The sequence below is a fragment of the Tiliqua scincoides genome, chromosome 6 (assembly GCF_035046505.1).
Source record: "Tiliqua scincoides isolate rTilSci1 chromosome 6, rTilSci1.hap2, whole genome shotgun sequence".
NCBI classification, from domain to species: domain Eukaryota; kingdom Metazoa; phylum Chordata; class Lepidosauria; order Squamata; family Scincidae; genus Tiliqua; species Tiliqua scincoides.
In genome coordinates this window covers 85996074-86010644 of record NC_089826.1, presented here as the reverse complement: position 1 = coordinate 86010644, position 14571 = coordinate 85996074, and the positions used below count along the sequence as shown (strand labels likewise).

Genomic DNA, 14571 nt, shown 5'->3' with positions numbered 1-14571 from the left:
TGACGCCTCCGTTCAATTTCATTGGCCTCTGCCAAGTCTTGATGAGGGTGATCCAGTCGCTTGCGCATGGTGGGAGATTAGTTAGAACAGCTGGTTTCAGACTGCTAAATATGTATCCAAGTGTTGCAAGATCTGCAAATGGCAAATTAATAAAATTACTAATTATAATATTAATTAACATTAATTATAAATTTTAATTAATAATTAAATAACTAAAATTATTAATCTGATTATGTGTGTTTTGGGGACAGGGGAGGAATAACCCCGTTAAACCAGAGGGAGGAGAGGGCGAGAAAGATGCCTCTGGCAAAGTGAGCTTCTCTCCTTGGCTTCCCTGATGCTTGTTGCTATAGTCGATGACAACAACATTGGGTTGTTAAGACAACAGGCCACGCCCCCGCCCTCCCCGGTCCTATTACTAGTCTCTTGTAGTGAAGCCCCTTGTCTTCTTTTAGCCATGCCCCCTCACCTCCCTGTTCTTTGACTTCTGCATCAGCAGGGTGTCACTCTTCTTTCTCCTGGGCTGTAACCACAGAGATGCAAGCTGGCGATGCCCATACATTCATATTTATTCATTCATATTTATTCATTATGTTTACAACGAATGTACAGCTTCTGGAGTGAGGCCTCCCTCCTCCCAGAGCAGAAGTGACAGCTATCCATAAGCTGCAATCCATAGGCAGAAACCCAGAAATTTTGGTTTCCTTGTGTAATAATAAAAAATATTACCCCCTTCCCCAAACAAACACCTTAGCAGCAGCAAAGATAGACATTCATACAGTACTCTTAACCACATGCATAATTTGCATGCATTTTGGCATTTGCTTTGGCATGGGAAAGGCAAGATATAATTTCAAATAAATAAATAAGCAAATAAATAAAGCTGCCTTGGGTGCCCTTAGGGGAGAAAGGCGGATTACAAATCTAATACAGGGACGTGCGGTGGCTGGGGAGGCAGGTGAGGCAGAGCCTCCCCACTGGAGTCCTTTGAAAAGTGCTGTGGTGAGGCACAGCCTCCTCATTGGAGTCCTTCAGAAAGCACTGCCGAAACCATGTGAGACACTCAAAGCACTCTCAACCCACGCTCAAAGCACATAGGTTGAGAGTACTCGAGTGCCTCACACGGTTGCGCCAGTGCTGTTCAAAGGACTCCAGTGGGGAGGCTCTGCCTCACCTTCCTCCCTCCCCACCCACTGCACAGAGTGCGTGGGTTTGTGTGCGGTTGCTTGCACGCTTCATACAGTGGCAGCGCTTTACAAAGGACTCTTGTGGGGAGGGTCTGCTTCACCTGCCTCCCCACCCACAGCATGTCCCTGATCTAATAAATAAATAAATGCATATAAAATATGTGTATAAATAAACAAACTGTATTTACTGAGCAATAAATCCCAACGAGTGCTATGGAACGTACTCCCTCCTAGAGGCCTAATTAAGTGTTATTTTGCATGGGAAAATGTGATGCATTTAATAGTGTTTGAACACAGCAAGATGTTTGCAGGCAGGTGAATGGAAAAATGAAGCTCTGCCTACAGTGGGGGGGGGGATTTTTGCTGGCAGGGGACCCAAAACTGGCTTCCACTGCAACCTGCAGATGTTTTATGTGGGGCATATGGAGCTGTAACCAAAACTAGCTAGTAACAAACCACACCTCTCGCCTCACAGTGGGTAACGAGAACATTGTTGGGCTGCCATCAGCAATCCCATATATTGTACACACACTCTGACCTGGGAGTAAGCCCCACTGAACTCAATGGGGCTTACTTCTGAGTAGACAAGCACAGACTCGTGCTCTAAGGCTGCAGTCCTGTCCACACTTCCCTGGGAGTAAGCTCCACTGAACTCAGTGGGGCTTACTTCTGAGTAGACAAGCCCAGACTCATGCTCTAAGGCTGCAGTCCTGTCCACACTTCCCTGGGAGTAAGCCCCACTGAACTCAATGGGGCTTACTTCTGAGTAGACAAGCCCAGACTCATGCTCTAAGGCTGCAGTCCTGTCCACACTTCCCTGGGAGTAAGCCCCACTGAACACAATGGGGCTTACAGTAGACATGCCTAGGACTGAGCTGTTTGTTTAAATAGCTTTTTATTTCATACATGATTTGTTTTATAAAGGAGTTTTTTGTGCCACACAAACTCAGTCACAAACAAGCTTCTAGACCTGCGTTACTATGGCAACGGTTTGGGCGGGCGTGAGGGGCGACTGGCCCTCAAAATGGACGCCGCTCGAGGGAGCCATTTTGAGTGACAGGCACCTCTCCCGTCCCTGAGGCGCTCCGCGCTCCGTCTTCCCCTACCTCCCTTGCTGTTCTCGTGAGATTTCCGTGGGGTCGTCTATAGGAAGCCTCAGGAGGGAGGCGGCGCTGCACTCGCGCTAGTGGCGGCTGAGGTGGAGGCGCGCGCCGTGGTTGCAGCTTGTGACGTCATCTTTTCTCCTCAGGAGTGGCCGTTGCCAGTTGCCTGGGGGGAGGGGAAGTAAAAAGCCCGCCAAAATAAGCCTCAGTTTAATCAGGCGCTTAAAACAGTTGGCCGTTGACTAGCTTGGTAATTTGATTTGCTCCCTCAGAATCAGGGAGCTGTGGTGGGTGGGGAGGCAGGTGAGGCAGGGCCTCCCCACTGGAGTCCTTCGAAAAGCTCCACTGCATGTGAAGTGCAGTGGGGGGCAGGTGAGGTAGAACCTCCCAACAGGAATCCACTGAAAAGCACCACTGCATGTGAGGTGTGGTGTGTGGGGAGGCAGGTGAGGCAGAGCCTCCCCACGGGAGTCCTTTGAAAAGCGCCCCCGCCCGCATGTGAGGTGCTCACGTCGGTTGAGTGGGCTTGAGTGCCTCACACGGTGGCGGCAGCGCTTTTCAAAGGACTCCCCCCCCAGTGCACTTCACATACAGTGGTGCTTTTTGAAGGACTCAGGTTGGGAGGCTCTGCCTCACCTGCCTCCCCACCCACCACACCTCACAGGCGGTGGTGCTTTTTGAAAGACTCCACTGGAGAGGCTTGCCTCACCTCACACAGTGGCAGCACTTTACAAAGGGCTCCAGTGGGGAAGCTCTGCCTCACCTCACATGGCGCTTTTTGAAGGACTCCGGTGGGTAGGCTCTGCCTCATCTCACATACTTTTTGAAGGACTCCAGTGAGGAGGCTGCCTTACCTCAGAAGGTGGTGGCACTGCTTTTTGAAGGGCTTCTTTGGAGAGGCTGTGCCTCACCTCACATGGGAGTGGCACTTTTGAAAGGGCTCCAGTAGGAAGGCTCTGCCTCAGCTCACACAGCACTTTTTGAAGTACTCCGGTGGGGAGGCTCTGCCTCGCCTCACATGGTTGGTGGTGGTGGTGGTGCTGCTTTTTGAAGGGCTGTAGTGCAGAGGCTCTGCCTCCTTACACAATGGCAGTGGTTTTGGAAAGGCTGTGGCGGGGAGGCTCTGCCTCACCTCACATGGTGGCAGCGCTTCTCAAAGGGATACAGTGAGGAGCTTCTGCCTCACCTGCCTTCCCAAACGCCGCAGGTCCCTGTTCAAAATGTGAATAAACAGCATCACACCGAATTCTGTTCTTGAAGATCTTAGCACGATCTGGACCCTCTCATTCAGTCCATAGCAAAAAAGAAAGAAGGAATTTGGCTTCTTTTTGCAACAAGTTGCACAAAAGCGGCCATTTGAAAGGAAAAAAATAAAAATACAATGATCTGAGTGCTGTTTTGGTCCCTGTTGTATCATCCACCTTGTGGCAGTTTTAAAATATTGGGGTGTAATACATTATTTACGTTATTAGGAATAACTGTTCATAATAATTACAATTATAATGTTCATAATAAGGCCTTAGGGATGGACCTCAACAAGTGGGAAACCCTGGCCTCTGAGCGGCCTGCTTGGAGGCAGGCTGTGCAGCATGGCCTTTCCCAGTTTGAAGAGACACTTGGCCAACAGTCTGAGGCAAAGAGGCAAAGAAGGAAGGCCCATAGCCAGGGAGACAGACCAGGGACAGACTGCACTTGCTCCCGGTGTGGAAGGGATTGTCACTCCCGGATTGGCCTTTTCAGCCACACTAGACGCTGTGCCAGAACCACCTTTCAGAGCGCGATACCATAGTCTTTCGAGACTGAAGGTTGCCAATACATATACAATGTTCATAATATAATAATGTATTACACTGCAATATTATGAACTGTGAACTATTATGAACAATATTATGAACTGTGTTCATAATTATAATTATGTTATTTGATAAATACATTTATTTGCATTGCATATATAAAATGTATTGTATATAATATATTATTAAATATATATAGTAGTTATTGTATTAGTTATTAATAATATATTAACATATATTAAATATAAATATATTAAATCTTTGATAAATATATTATTTGATAACCCGACAAGTTGCATGCAGTGTGTAATAATATTACATAATAATGTAATGTGCATTATTATGAACTGTGTTCGTAATTAGTTATTATATATGAAATAGAAATACATTAAATCTTTGATAAATACATTATTTGATTATTCATGCAACAAGATGCATGAGCTGAGTTCATAATATTGGAGTGTAATATATTATTGTGTTATTTACATTAATATGAACTGTGTTCACAATAATTATAATTATATTTATTATAATTATAATTCAATAATTATGGAAGTTGTGTTATGAACTGTGCAGTCTTTTAGCTGGTGCAGGGGTGCCTAAACCCTGGCCTGGGGGCCATTTGTGGCCCTCAGGGACCCCCAATTCAGCCCATGGGGAGCCCCCAGCCTCCAATGAGCCTCTGGCCCTCTGGAGACTTGCTGGAGCCCTTGCTGGCCCAGTGCAACCTCTCCCATGAACAGCTTGCTGTTTCATGTCTGAAATGGCAGAAAAGGAAAGACCAACCTTGCTTTGCGCAAGGTCTTTTATAGGCCTTGAACTATCTTGGGATCTTCATTCATTCGTATAAGTTCCATCTCTAATATATTCATTTATGTAAATTTATTCCAATTTAAAATGTAATTCTTTTTTCCCAGCCAACAGCAGAGTGTCAGAGAGATAATGTGGCCCTCCTGCCAAAAAGTTTGGACTAGTAGCTAGTACTTAATAATGGGATGGAGTATTATCTACATATATTTTGACTTGCAGACTTTCCTCACCCCTTATTGTTTTCTCTCTTCATCTTTTCCCCTGTGCACATCTAGAGATGGGATACTTAAAGCTCCTGATGGTGAAGGATTTCAAATCATGGCGAGGGCAACAGTGCATTGGACCTTTCCAGAAATTCACTTGTGTCATTGGTCCCAATGGTTCAGGTAATGAATGGAAACAATTCTTCCATAGCCTCTGTGCCATGGTCTCCAAACTTGCTGTCCCCATTGTGTACAGTATATCTATTATTTAATAATCCAGCCAGATTTCTGTAGTTCCATAAGCTGATTTAGCAGTATAAATAATACCTCATAGAGTAATCTGAATTAAATAATCACCCAGGAGAAAGTTCCTGAAAATGTTTCTCATTTTGTGGGACTAATGACTGTTCCTAAAACTGATGAAAATACAAAGTTCTTAAAATCCTGTTGCTTGCTCTCTGACTTTGAAAACCTGAGATCTAAAGTCATTTATTTAGGATTGGATTAAATTTCAAATGTTGTTCTTACTTGAATTTCAGAATCATTAGGCTGGAATAAACCTTAGGGGTAATTTATATTCACTCCTTAAGTGCTTACTCTACCCCTAAATTATGATAGAATTCTCCATAAACAATATATCTGATAGTTTACAGCCCAATCCTATTCACACTTTCCTGGAAGTAAGTCCCATTGACTCTAATGGGACTTATTTCTGAGTAGACATGCATAGAATTGGGCTGTTAGTCTCTGTATAGATTAAGGGGCCAATCCTATCCAATTTTCCAGTGCTGGTGCTGCTGCACCTGTGGGGTATGAACTGCTTTCAGTGTTGGGGAGACAGCCACAAAGTCCTCCTCAAGGTATGGGAACATTTGTTCCCTTACATTGGGGTTGCATTGTGGCTGCAGCGGTGCTGAAAAGTTGGATAGGATTGGGCCGTATGTCATTTCTGCCCAACTTGCATATACACATTAGGGATCAAATGTGTACACCTATGGGCCAGGCAGAAATGGGTTTTAATTACAATGGCTGTAATATTTATATTGACAGATTCATCTTTTTAAAACTTTTGATTTAAATGTGCTATAACTGAGGAGGGAAAAGCAGCAACTAGAAGACGGAGTTTTAGATGAGACAGTCTCCTCTCCTTAAGAGACATTTACATGGCAGGGAATTTTAAATTGTGCCTGCTGTGATTTATCATACACAAAAAAGAGAAAAAAAAATTTAATTCTAGAACTATTGTTTTTACTCTTATATAAATAAGTGACGGCCCAGTCCTATCCAACTCTCCAGTGCTGATGCAGCTGCAGTGTAGCCCTGAGGTAAGGGAACATATGTTCTCTTACCTTGAAGAGGCCTCCATTACTACCACCACACTGCAGGATGCAGCACATACCCCATTGGCATGGTTGCATCAACACTGGATAGGATTGGGCTCTGTGACTACAATCCTATCCAAACTTTCCTGGGAGTAAGCCCCATTGACTGTAATGGGACTTACTTCTGAGTAGACATGCATAGGATTGGTGTCTAAATTTACAATCAATTAAGCCAAAACAGATTAAGGCATTTAAATAGATGGTCACTATATACATGATCAAAATAGAGAATACAGGATGTGACAAAGGCAAGTGCCTTTGTGCTCATGAACCTTTGGGGTGCATGATAACAGCTTCAGGATATGTTGTATAAATATGGTTTCTTACATTATGTGGGCAGGAGGTCTGGTCTAGAGGGTAGAGCCTCCGTTTGCCTGAAGATAACATCCAAAGGTCGCCAGTTTGAGGCCACCAGCACCGTGAACGGTGAGACCTTGAAGCAGCTGACAAGCCTAGCCGAGTTATGCTGAGTTATTCCACCTGCTCTTTGGCCACTGTCAGCCTGTGTGGGAGGCAAATGGAGGCCAGAATGTGATACCAGATCATTAAAGATCCATCTGAAATGTTGTGGTTCTTGAAAGACAGAACCTTCTTCAATTGTAAAAATCCCTACTGGGATTTAGTATAGCCTGCCTATGTAAACCGTCTTGAATTAAAGTCTGAGGAGAAATCTGACGACCAAGAAAGGCGGTATATAAATACCAGTATTATTATTGTTATTGTTATTATACAGGATTATTGGAAATTGCTAACATTCTGTGTTGTATTCCTAATGCTTAGGAGTCATTTAATAGGGAAAAGAATCTATTGTGTAACAAGGCTTATGAATATAGGAAGTGGTGTAACTTTTCATGGGTTCCTTAGTGCTTCTGCTTACACTTAGGGGTGGGCAACTTTCAACTATGGGGATCCTGGACCTTTAGCAATTGTGCAGGAGAGAGAATCAATACCTCAGAATTCAATATCTGCAGGGTGTTCCTGGAATGGATCCCATTTATTTATTTATTTATTTATTTATTTATTTATTTATTTATAAGTAATAATAATAACCAGAAAAAAAGACCCTCAAACATTTGTCTCCCTATTTTTACGTATACAGTGATGCCTCGCAAGACGAATGCCTCGCGCAACGAAAAACTCGCAAGACGAAAGCGTTTTGCGATTTTTTTGGTGACTCGCAAGACGAATTTTTCTATGGCCATGCTTCGCAAGATGAATTTTTTTGCGTTTTTTTTGTTTTGGTTTGTTTGGTTTAGCTTCGCAAGACGAAATTTTCGCAATATGAAACGACTCGCTGAATGAATTAATTTCGTCTTGCCAGGCATCACTGTACTTGCAAACTGCAAGACCAGGGTAATTAGCAGCTACAGTATCTGATTTTGGAATAGCCTCAGGACTTGAGGAAATTAGTTATCTGATCTTTCTTTACCCTTTGGCGACCCACCAAAAATCAGGTTGCGGCCCATCAGTGGTCCCGACCCAAAGTTTGAGAACCATTACCTTGATGATATGGATACTTGAAATCATCTAGTTTTCCATATTTGAAGTGCAATATTATTTCATTTTTTGTGTATTTAAAGGAAAGTCAAATGTAATGGATGCCCTTTGTTTTGTAATGGGTGAAAAGACATCTAATTTGAGAGTGAAGCACATTAGAGAACTGATACATGGGGCTCATGTTGGAAATCCAGTTTCATCAACTGGAGGTGTGACAATGGTGTACTGTGAAGAAAATGGGGAAGAGAAGACATTTTCAAGAATTATTCGAGGTGAGTAGGTGTTTTCCAACTAATGAAGTGTATACTGAAAATATAAATGTCTGAAAACCTAAAAGTCTCTTAAGTTCATTTGTATGACTAAACACTACTATCAGGTTCACTTATGTGAAAACTCAGTGAAAGCAAAGCTGTTAGAAATAATCTTGGAATCTTCATTTAATGGCCCAGTTCAGATGTAACAATCTGGGTCCATCATGCCTGCATGCTGCCTTTCCGCTTTCTTTCATACCTAAATAAATCCTAATTTGTTAAACCAAAGTTTCTCATGACATCTAGACATGGAAACTAGTTTAGGTGATCCCTACCAATCCTGATTTGTAATTCCTGGTTTTCCAGTTTGGTTATTGTGAGAAATTGTAATTTAACAGATAGGAAGCCCTTGTCTTCTGCTGCAGTTTTGCCCAACTTCAACCTTCCTGGCAACCTATTTAGACTAAAAGCCTGATCCTGTAGGACCACAAACGTGTTTGCGGGGCTTACTGCCAGGCTCCCACCGGAGCTGACTCAGCTCCGGCCGGCGCTGAGCCAGCAAGCGGCAGGCGCCTGCGTTCCGTGGCTCAGCAGTCTATTTGACCGCCGGGCTGTGGAACGGGAAATGGGGGCGTGGTTGGGGGAGGCGTTCCGGGGAGGGGGAGAGGCGGATCCGCTCGCCCTACACAAGCGCCTTCACTTTAGCGGTGACCAAACAGTCGCTGCTAAAGTGAGTAGCCCCATTACGGGGCTGCTTCCCTTACCCGGGGGAAGGGGGCGAACGTCCCCTGCTCCCGAGGAGCCTCCCGTGGTAGCACGGGAGGCTTTGGATCCGGCGGGAGCCCTTTGTGGAGCCGCCGATTCCCCCAGCTCTGGGCAGCTCAGGATTGGGTTACCCTTAGAGTCATGGTATGCATTTGTTGTACAAACATAGTATAGTTTGATCCTAAGAAATCGGTGTTTTGTATGTATTTGCTTTCAGGAAGTTTATGCCAAGTTAAGCTACTGAAGCCTATATCTATTTTGTAACTATATAATCTATAGTGTGTCTATATTGACACTCCCTGAATCCTTCTTCCAGCACTCCAATAGTAACAGTGCTCTCAGGTAAAAAGTGTGTGTTTGTAATATTTTGGGTTGTACTTTCAATTTTTTAATAGTTAGATTTGCATTTACTTGATATATTTGCTGTCTGCAGTGGTAAAGAAACACACAAGCAAATTATTTTCATTTTCAAAATTTTGTAGTAGCACTTCCGATGTTTCAACAGTTTAGTACCCTTTATCAAGCTGCAGTAATTTTGCGACTGTGTAATAACATAAAATTCTATTTTAGGTGGTATGTATATTTTTTGTATAGTATGCATATATTGTCAGTACTGTACAGACACTTCTTGGTCAATGTGATCTTGAGTTACATGTTCTTGAAATAGTGCAGTTTGCCAATTAATATCAGATAGCTAATTTAGGCTGACAATTTTTGAAATAATGGTCAGTTAGCTGCTAATTAGTTCCTAACAAGCAATCTTGTTAGATGATGGCATCATCCTGTGGGAGTGGAGTCTCCTCTAAAGCCAGAAGATAAAAAAATAGAGAGAGAAAATGTGTTCACTGAACTTCTGCTTAGTTTCCTTACAGGCATCTTTGTTTTCATCATTGCTTTCTCAGCCATTGATATCAGTTGCCACTCCCAATCCCAGCAGCCTTCCTCCTCAGCCTGCCTTGAGGATTCGCATTATTTATTATTTATTTATTTAAAAGAGTTCTACCTGCCTTTCCTTATGAGGATAGGCTACGGCGTTTGGGCCTCTTCAGCTTAGAAAAGAGATGTCTGAGGGGGGACATGATTGAGACATACAAAATTATGCATGGGAAGGATAAAGTGGATAGAGAGATGCTCTTTACACTCTCACATAACACCAGAACCAGGGGACATCCGCTAAAATGGAGTGTTGGGAGGGTTAGGACAGACAAAAGAAAATATTTCTTTACTCAGCATGTGGTTGGTCTGTGGAACTCCTTGCCGCAGGATGTGGTGACAGCATCTTGCCTGGATGCCTTTAAAAGGGGATTGGACAAATTTCTGGAGGAAAAATCCATTACAGGTTACAAGCCATGATGTGTATGTGAAACCTCCTGATTTTAGAAATGGGCTAAGTCAGAATACCAGATGCAAGGGAGGGCACCAGGATGCAGGTCTCTTGTTATCTGGTGTGTTCCCTGGGGCATTTGGTGGGCCGCTGTGAGATACAGAAAGCTGGACTAGTTGGGGCTATGGCCTGATCCAGTGGGGCTGTTCTTATGTTTATATGTTCCTCCACTGAAAGCAGTATGCCCAAGGTGGCTAACAATTTATAGATTTAAAAATACTATATACAATAGAGTAAAAAAAAAATAGAAAATACAACAGTAGAAAAAGGAAATACAATGAGGGGGACACCAATTGGAAAAGGGCAGAAATACTCAAGGAATTCACATCCACCAATTGAGCCACAAAAGCTACCTCTCCCTCCTGTATGAACCTCAGTCTGATCCTTCTGAATACTCTCACCCATGCTTTCATCTGTAGTTCTGCCCTGTGATGTTTTTTCTCATGCTTTTTGGCATGCTACGTACAATGAACTTAATGCCCCTCCACTGGGTGGTAAGTTTGCATTGCTGTTTCTGTTGGGAGTTGTGTTGCCTGTGCCATCTTAGGCAAACAGAAGTCGCCAACCGTCAGCATAAGCGTTTGATGACTTTTCCCCTAACATTATGCAATTTACCTTGGTTAAATATTGGAAAAATAGTTTTAAGTGTTTTTAATATAGACACTGATTTCAGAGAACATAAACCCCAAGTAAATTGAGAAGTGTCTGTATTGGAAAATGTATAATAATTTGTTAGTATTGGAAAAGTACTGTATATTGCTTGGTATAATAAATAGCAGGGAAGCTATAGGCTGCATCAGAATATATGAAAAAGAGACTTGCAATTATAGATGTGGAAAAAATTTAATTCTGGGAAAAAAATTACAAATATGAATAGTTCACAGCTGAAATGTATTTTTTATTAATCTCTCAAATATTTAAATGTTTAAAGTAAATATTAGACTGAATGTTAGCTTATATCTTTCAAAATACTTAGGTTGTATATTCTGCTGTTTCTTTCACTATTAGGCAATTGTTCTGAGTTTCGTCTCAATGATGCTGTTGTCAATCGATCTGAATATACAAAAAAACTTGAAGAAATTGGCATAATTGCTAGAGCAAGAAATTGTCTGGTTTTTCAGGTAAATGTTTGTTTTTAATTAGCACAAATCATGGCAGACTTCTCTGCAGCCTTTATGTGGGATGATCCTGACACCAGGTTTTTTTCCCTTGAGAAAAGCTGAGGGTTTGATTAGTTGTTTGGTGATATCCTACACCCAGCATCACTACCACCAAGGATTCCTATCAGTACTGCTATTGGTGCTGTGGTTTGCTGCCCCACACTTTGTTAAAGCTCAGGAGTTGTACTCCACAGGTGAGAGCTAGTCAAGACTTAGGAGCTAACTTTATTGTTTTGTTTGCTGTAATTCATTTAAGTATTACTTGTAAACTTATTTAAGTACTTTTAAGCTCTGTATAACCTAAATATCCTATCTTAACAAATTTATACATTCTACAGCTGTGTTGTCTTTGAGGTGGAATCGGTTCATCGAAATCCAGGCTTAGCCATATCATCCATATTGTTATTTTCCCAGGTCCTTGCAGTAAAGAGCATTGGTGGTTTGTGCTGCTCTAAATTCTTAAGGTTGGGGGAAGGGGAATTCCCATAGATGGGGGAAGATTTTAAATGCTTTAAAAAGGGATGGAACAGATTTATGGAAGAAAAGTCCATTATAGGTTAAAAGCCATAATGAGTATCCATGTCATCCTGGTTTTAGAAGTGGGCTCTCTCTGAATACCAGATGCAAGGGAGTAGCAACAAGATACATGTACGCCCTTTTGTAACCCTAGGGCAGTGGTGGCGAACCTATGGCACGCGTACCGGACAGGGCACTCAGCGCTGTCTCTGTCAGCAGGCAGCCTGGGGAGGGGTGCTGAAGCTGCGTGTCCCTTTAAAGGAAACGGAGGCTTTTTCCGAGCCCCGTGTGTTGGGAGGGCGGGCTGCTTCCTTCCGCCCCCTGCGCTCACTGCCCTCCTCTCCCTTCACCCCCACCTGCCCCACATTTGTTTCCGTTTTCAATTTTGCGTGTTCTGCAAGCTTGGATTGGAGTCTGCTCCTGTGCGTGTCTACTCAGAAGTAAGCCCCATTAGAGCCCCATGAGGCTTACTACCAGGAAAGAGTACCTGGGATTGCAGCCTTGGAGCTACTGCTGTGCGTGTCTACTCAGTAGTAAACCCCATTACAGTGGATGAGGCTTATTCCCAGGAAAGGGTGCCTGGGATTGCAACCTTGGAGTCTGCTCCTGTGCGGGTCTACTCAGAAGTAAGCCCCATTACAGGGGATGAGGCTTACTCCCAGGAAAAAGTGCCTGGGATTGCAGCCTTGGAGCTACTGCTGTGCGTGTCCACTCAGTAGTAAACCCCATTATAGTGGATGAGGCTTATTCCCAGGAAAGGGTGCCTGGGATTGGAGTCTGCTCCTCCTCTCCCTTCACCCCCACCTGCCCCGCATTTGTTTCCGTTTTCAATTTTGCCCGTTCTGCAAGCTTGGATTGGAGTCTGCTCCTGTGCGTGTCTACTCAGAAGTAAGCCCCAGTAGAGTTGATGAGGCTTACTCCTAGGAAAGAGTGACTGGGATTGCAGCCTTAGAGCCCACTTCTGTGGGTGGGGCTTTTTAAAAAAATATATTTTCTTGTTTGAGAAAATGAGCAGTGGCATGGTCTTGCAGCCACCCCCTCCCTGACAATAGTTATTTTCCCAGCATGTAATTAGTCTGTGGAACTCTTTGCCACAGGAAGCAGTGATGACAACTTGCCTAGATGCCTTTAAGAAGGGATTGGACAAATTTCTAGAGGAAAAGTTCATTAAGGGTTACAAGTAATAGTGGGTAAAAGATGTTAATGTGTGAGTTGTTTTTTCTAAACTAAAACCTCAATATTCAGGTTAAATTGCCGTGTTGGCACTTTGTGATTAAAAAGTGGGTTTTGGGTTGCAGTTTGGGCACTCGGTCTCTAAAAGGTTAGCCATCACTGCCCTAGGGCATCTTGTGGGCCACTGTACGATACAGGAACTGATCCAGCATGGCTTTTATATTCCTATGTTCTTATGCTAGCAGTCATAAGCCATGATTTGTCGATCAGGACAGTCATCAAACTATTATTTCCATAACCATGGTTTCACACCTGAATTGAGTCTTTATTTTTGATTTTCCATTTTGTCCACTTGTAGTTGTTTAGTGTGTTTATGCTGTTGTAGGGCGAGGTCGAATCAATTGCAATGAAAAAATCCAAGGAAAGAACTCAACTTTTTGAACAAATTAGTAATTCTGGGGATCTGGCTACTGAATATGCAGAAAAGAAGAAGAGTATGCAAAAAGCAGAAGGAGATGCACAGTTCAGTTACAATAAGAAAAAAAACGTGGCAGCTGAGCGCAAACGTGCAAAATTAGAGAAGGAAGAGGTAATTCAAAAAATAGCACAGAACACAACACAATGTTTTGTGCGCACTGTTTCACACATGTTTTTGCTGCTCAGGTCATTGAGAGGTACGATGTTATGTTAGTGTTCAATAAAGAATCATGACTTAGAATCAAAGTTCTCTTAATTTTGCATTATAAAGATCTTGCATATAAGCTTAAAGAGCCAACAGTATTCTGCTAGGGGAATATACCGTATTCTTCTCCTGTATTTTGTCCTAGCATGTATAGCCTTGGGGGTTTTTTTTGTTTTTTTTGGGGGGGAGGGGAGGGGGAATTCCCTGTTGATAGCTAATTCGGTGTTAGTGTTTAAAACAAAATGGTTTTTAAAAATGAAATGGGGAAAAATTTGCAAATTTACTGATTAGTTGTCAAATGAATCATGTTATGGAGTTTTTAAATTTTCTAATAGAGAGCTCTTATTTAAAGTGTTATTTGCAGCACATCAGTGCTGACGTGTATTTATATATGCCTGTATATTTGTGACTTGCACCTCAAATTATAAACATCCTGGTGTAATGTGTGGCCATCTCCTGGTACAGTGCAGTATTGTGCTAAATATTGTAACAGAAAAGGATGCAGAGGCCCTAACCCAGCCTCATCTTAATGAACTGTGTATGGAAATCCCAAAGATTGGGTTGAAACTAATATCCTTGCTTCTTCTGATTCAAAAGCTGAGGTATGTGGCTTTGATTTTTCTTGAGTCATAATTAGTTGACAATCCACCATGCTCCAGGATGAG

The 14571-nt window shown here is 42.8% G+C and overlaps 1 protein-coding gene across 1 annotated transcript in view; it reads left to right on the top strand.

Annotated features, from left to right (window-relative positions):
- Window positions 1-5170: 5170 nt before the first annotated feature.
- SMC1B (structural maintenance of chromosomes 1B) overlaps window positions 5171-14571 on the top strand; it is a 65804-nt gene continuing 56403 nt past the window's right edge. Inside the window, exons 1-4 of the mRNA XM_066632144.1 lie at window positions 5171-5279; window positions 8059-8247; window positions 11384-11496; window positions 13610-13813. Of these exons, the coding sequence (XP_066488241.1) occupies window positions 5171-5279; window positions 8059-8247; window positions 11384-11496; window positions 13610-13813 (615 nt within the window). The remainder of the gene's footprint in view (window positions 5280-8058; window positions 8248-11383; window positions 11497-13609; window positions 13814-14571) is intronic.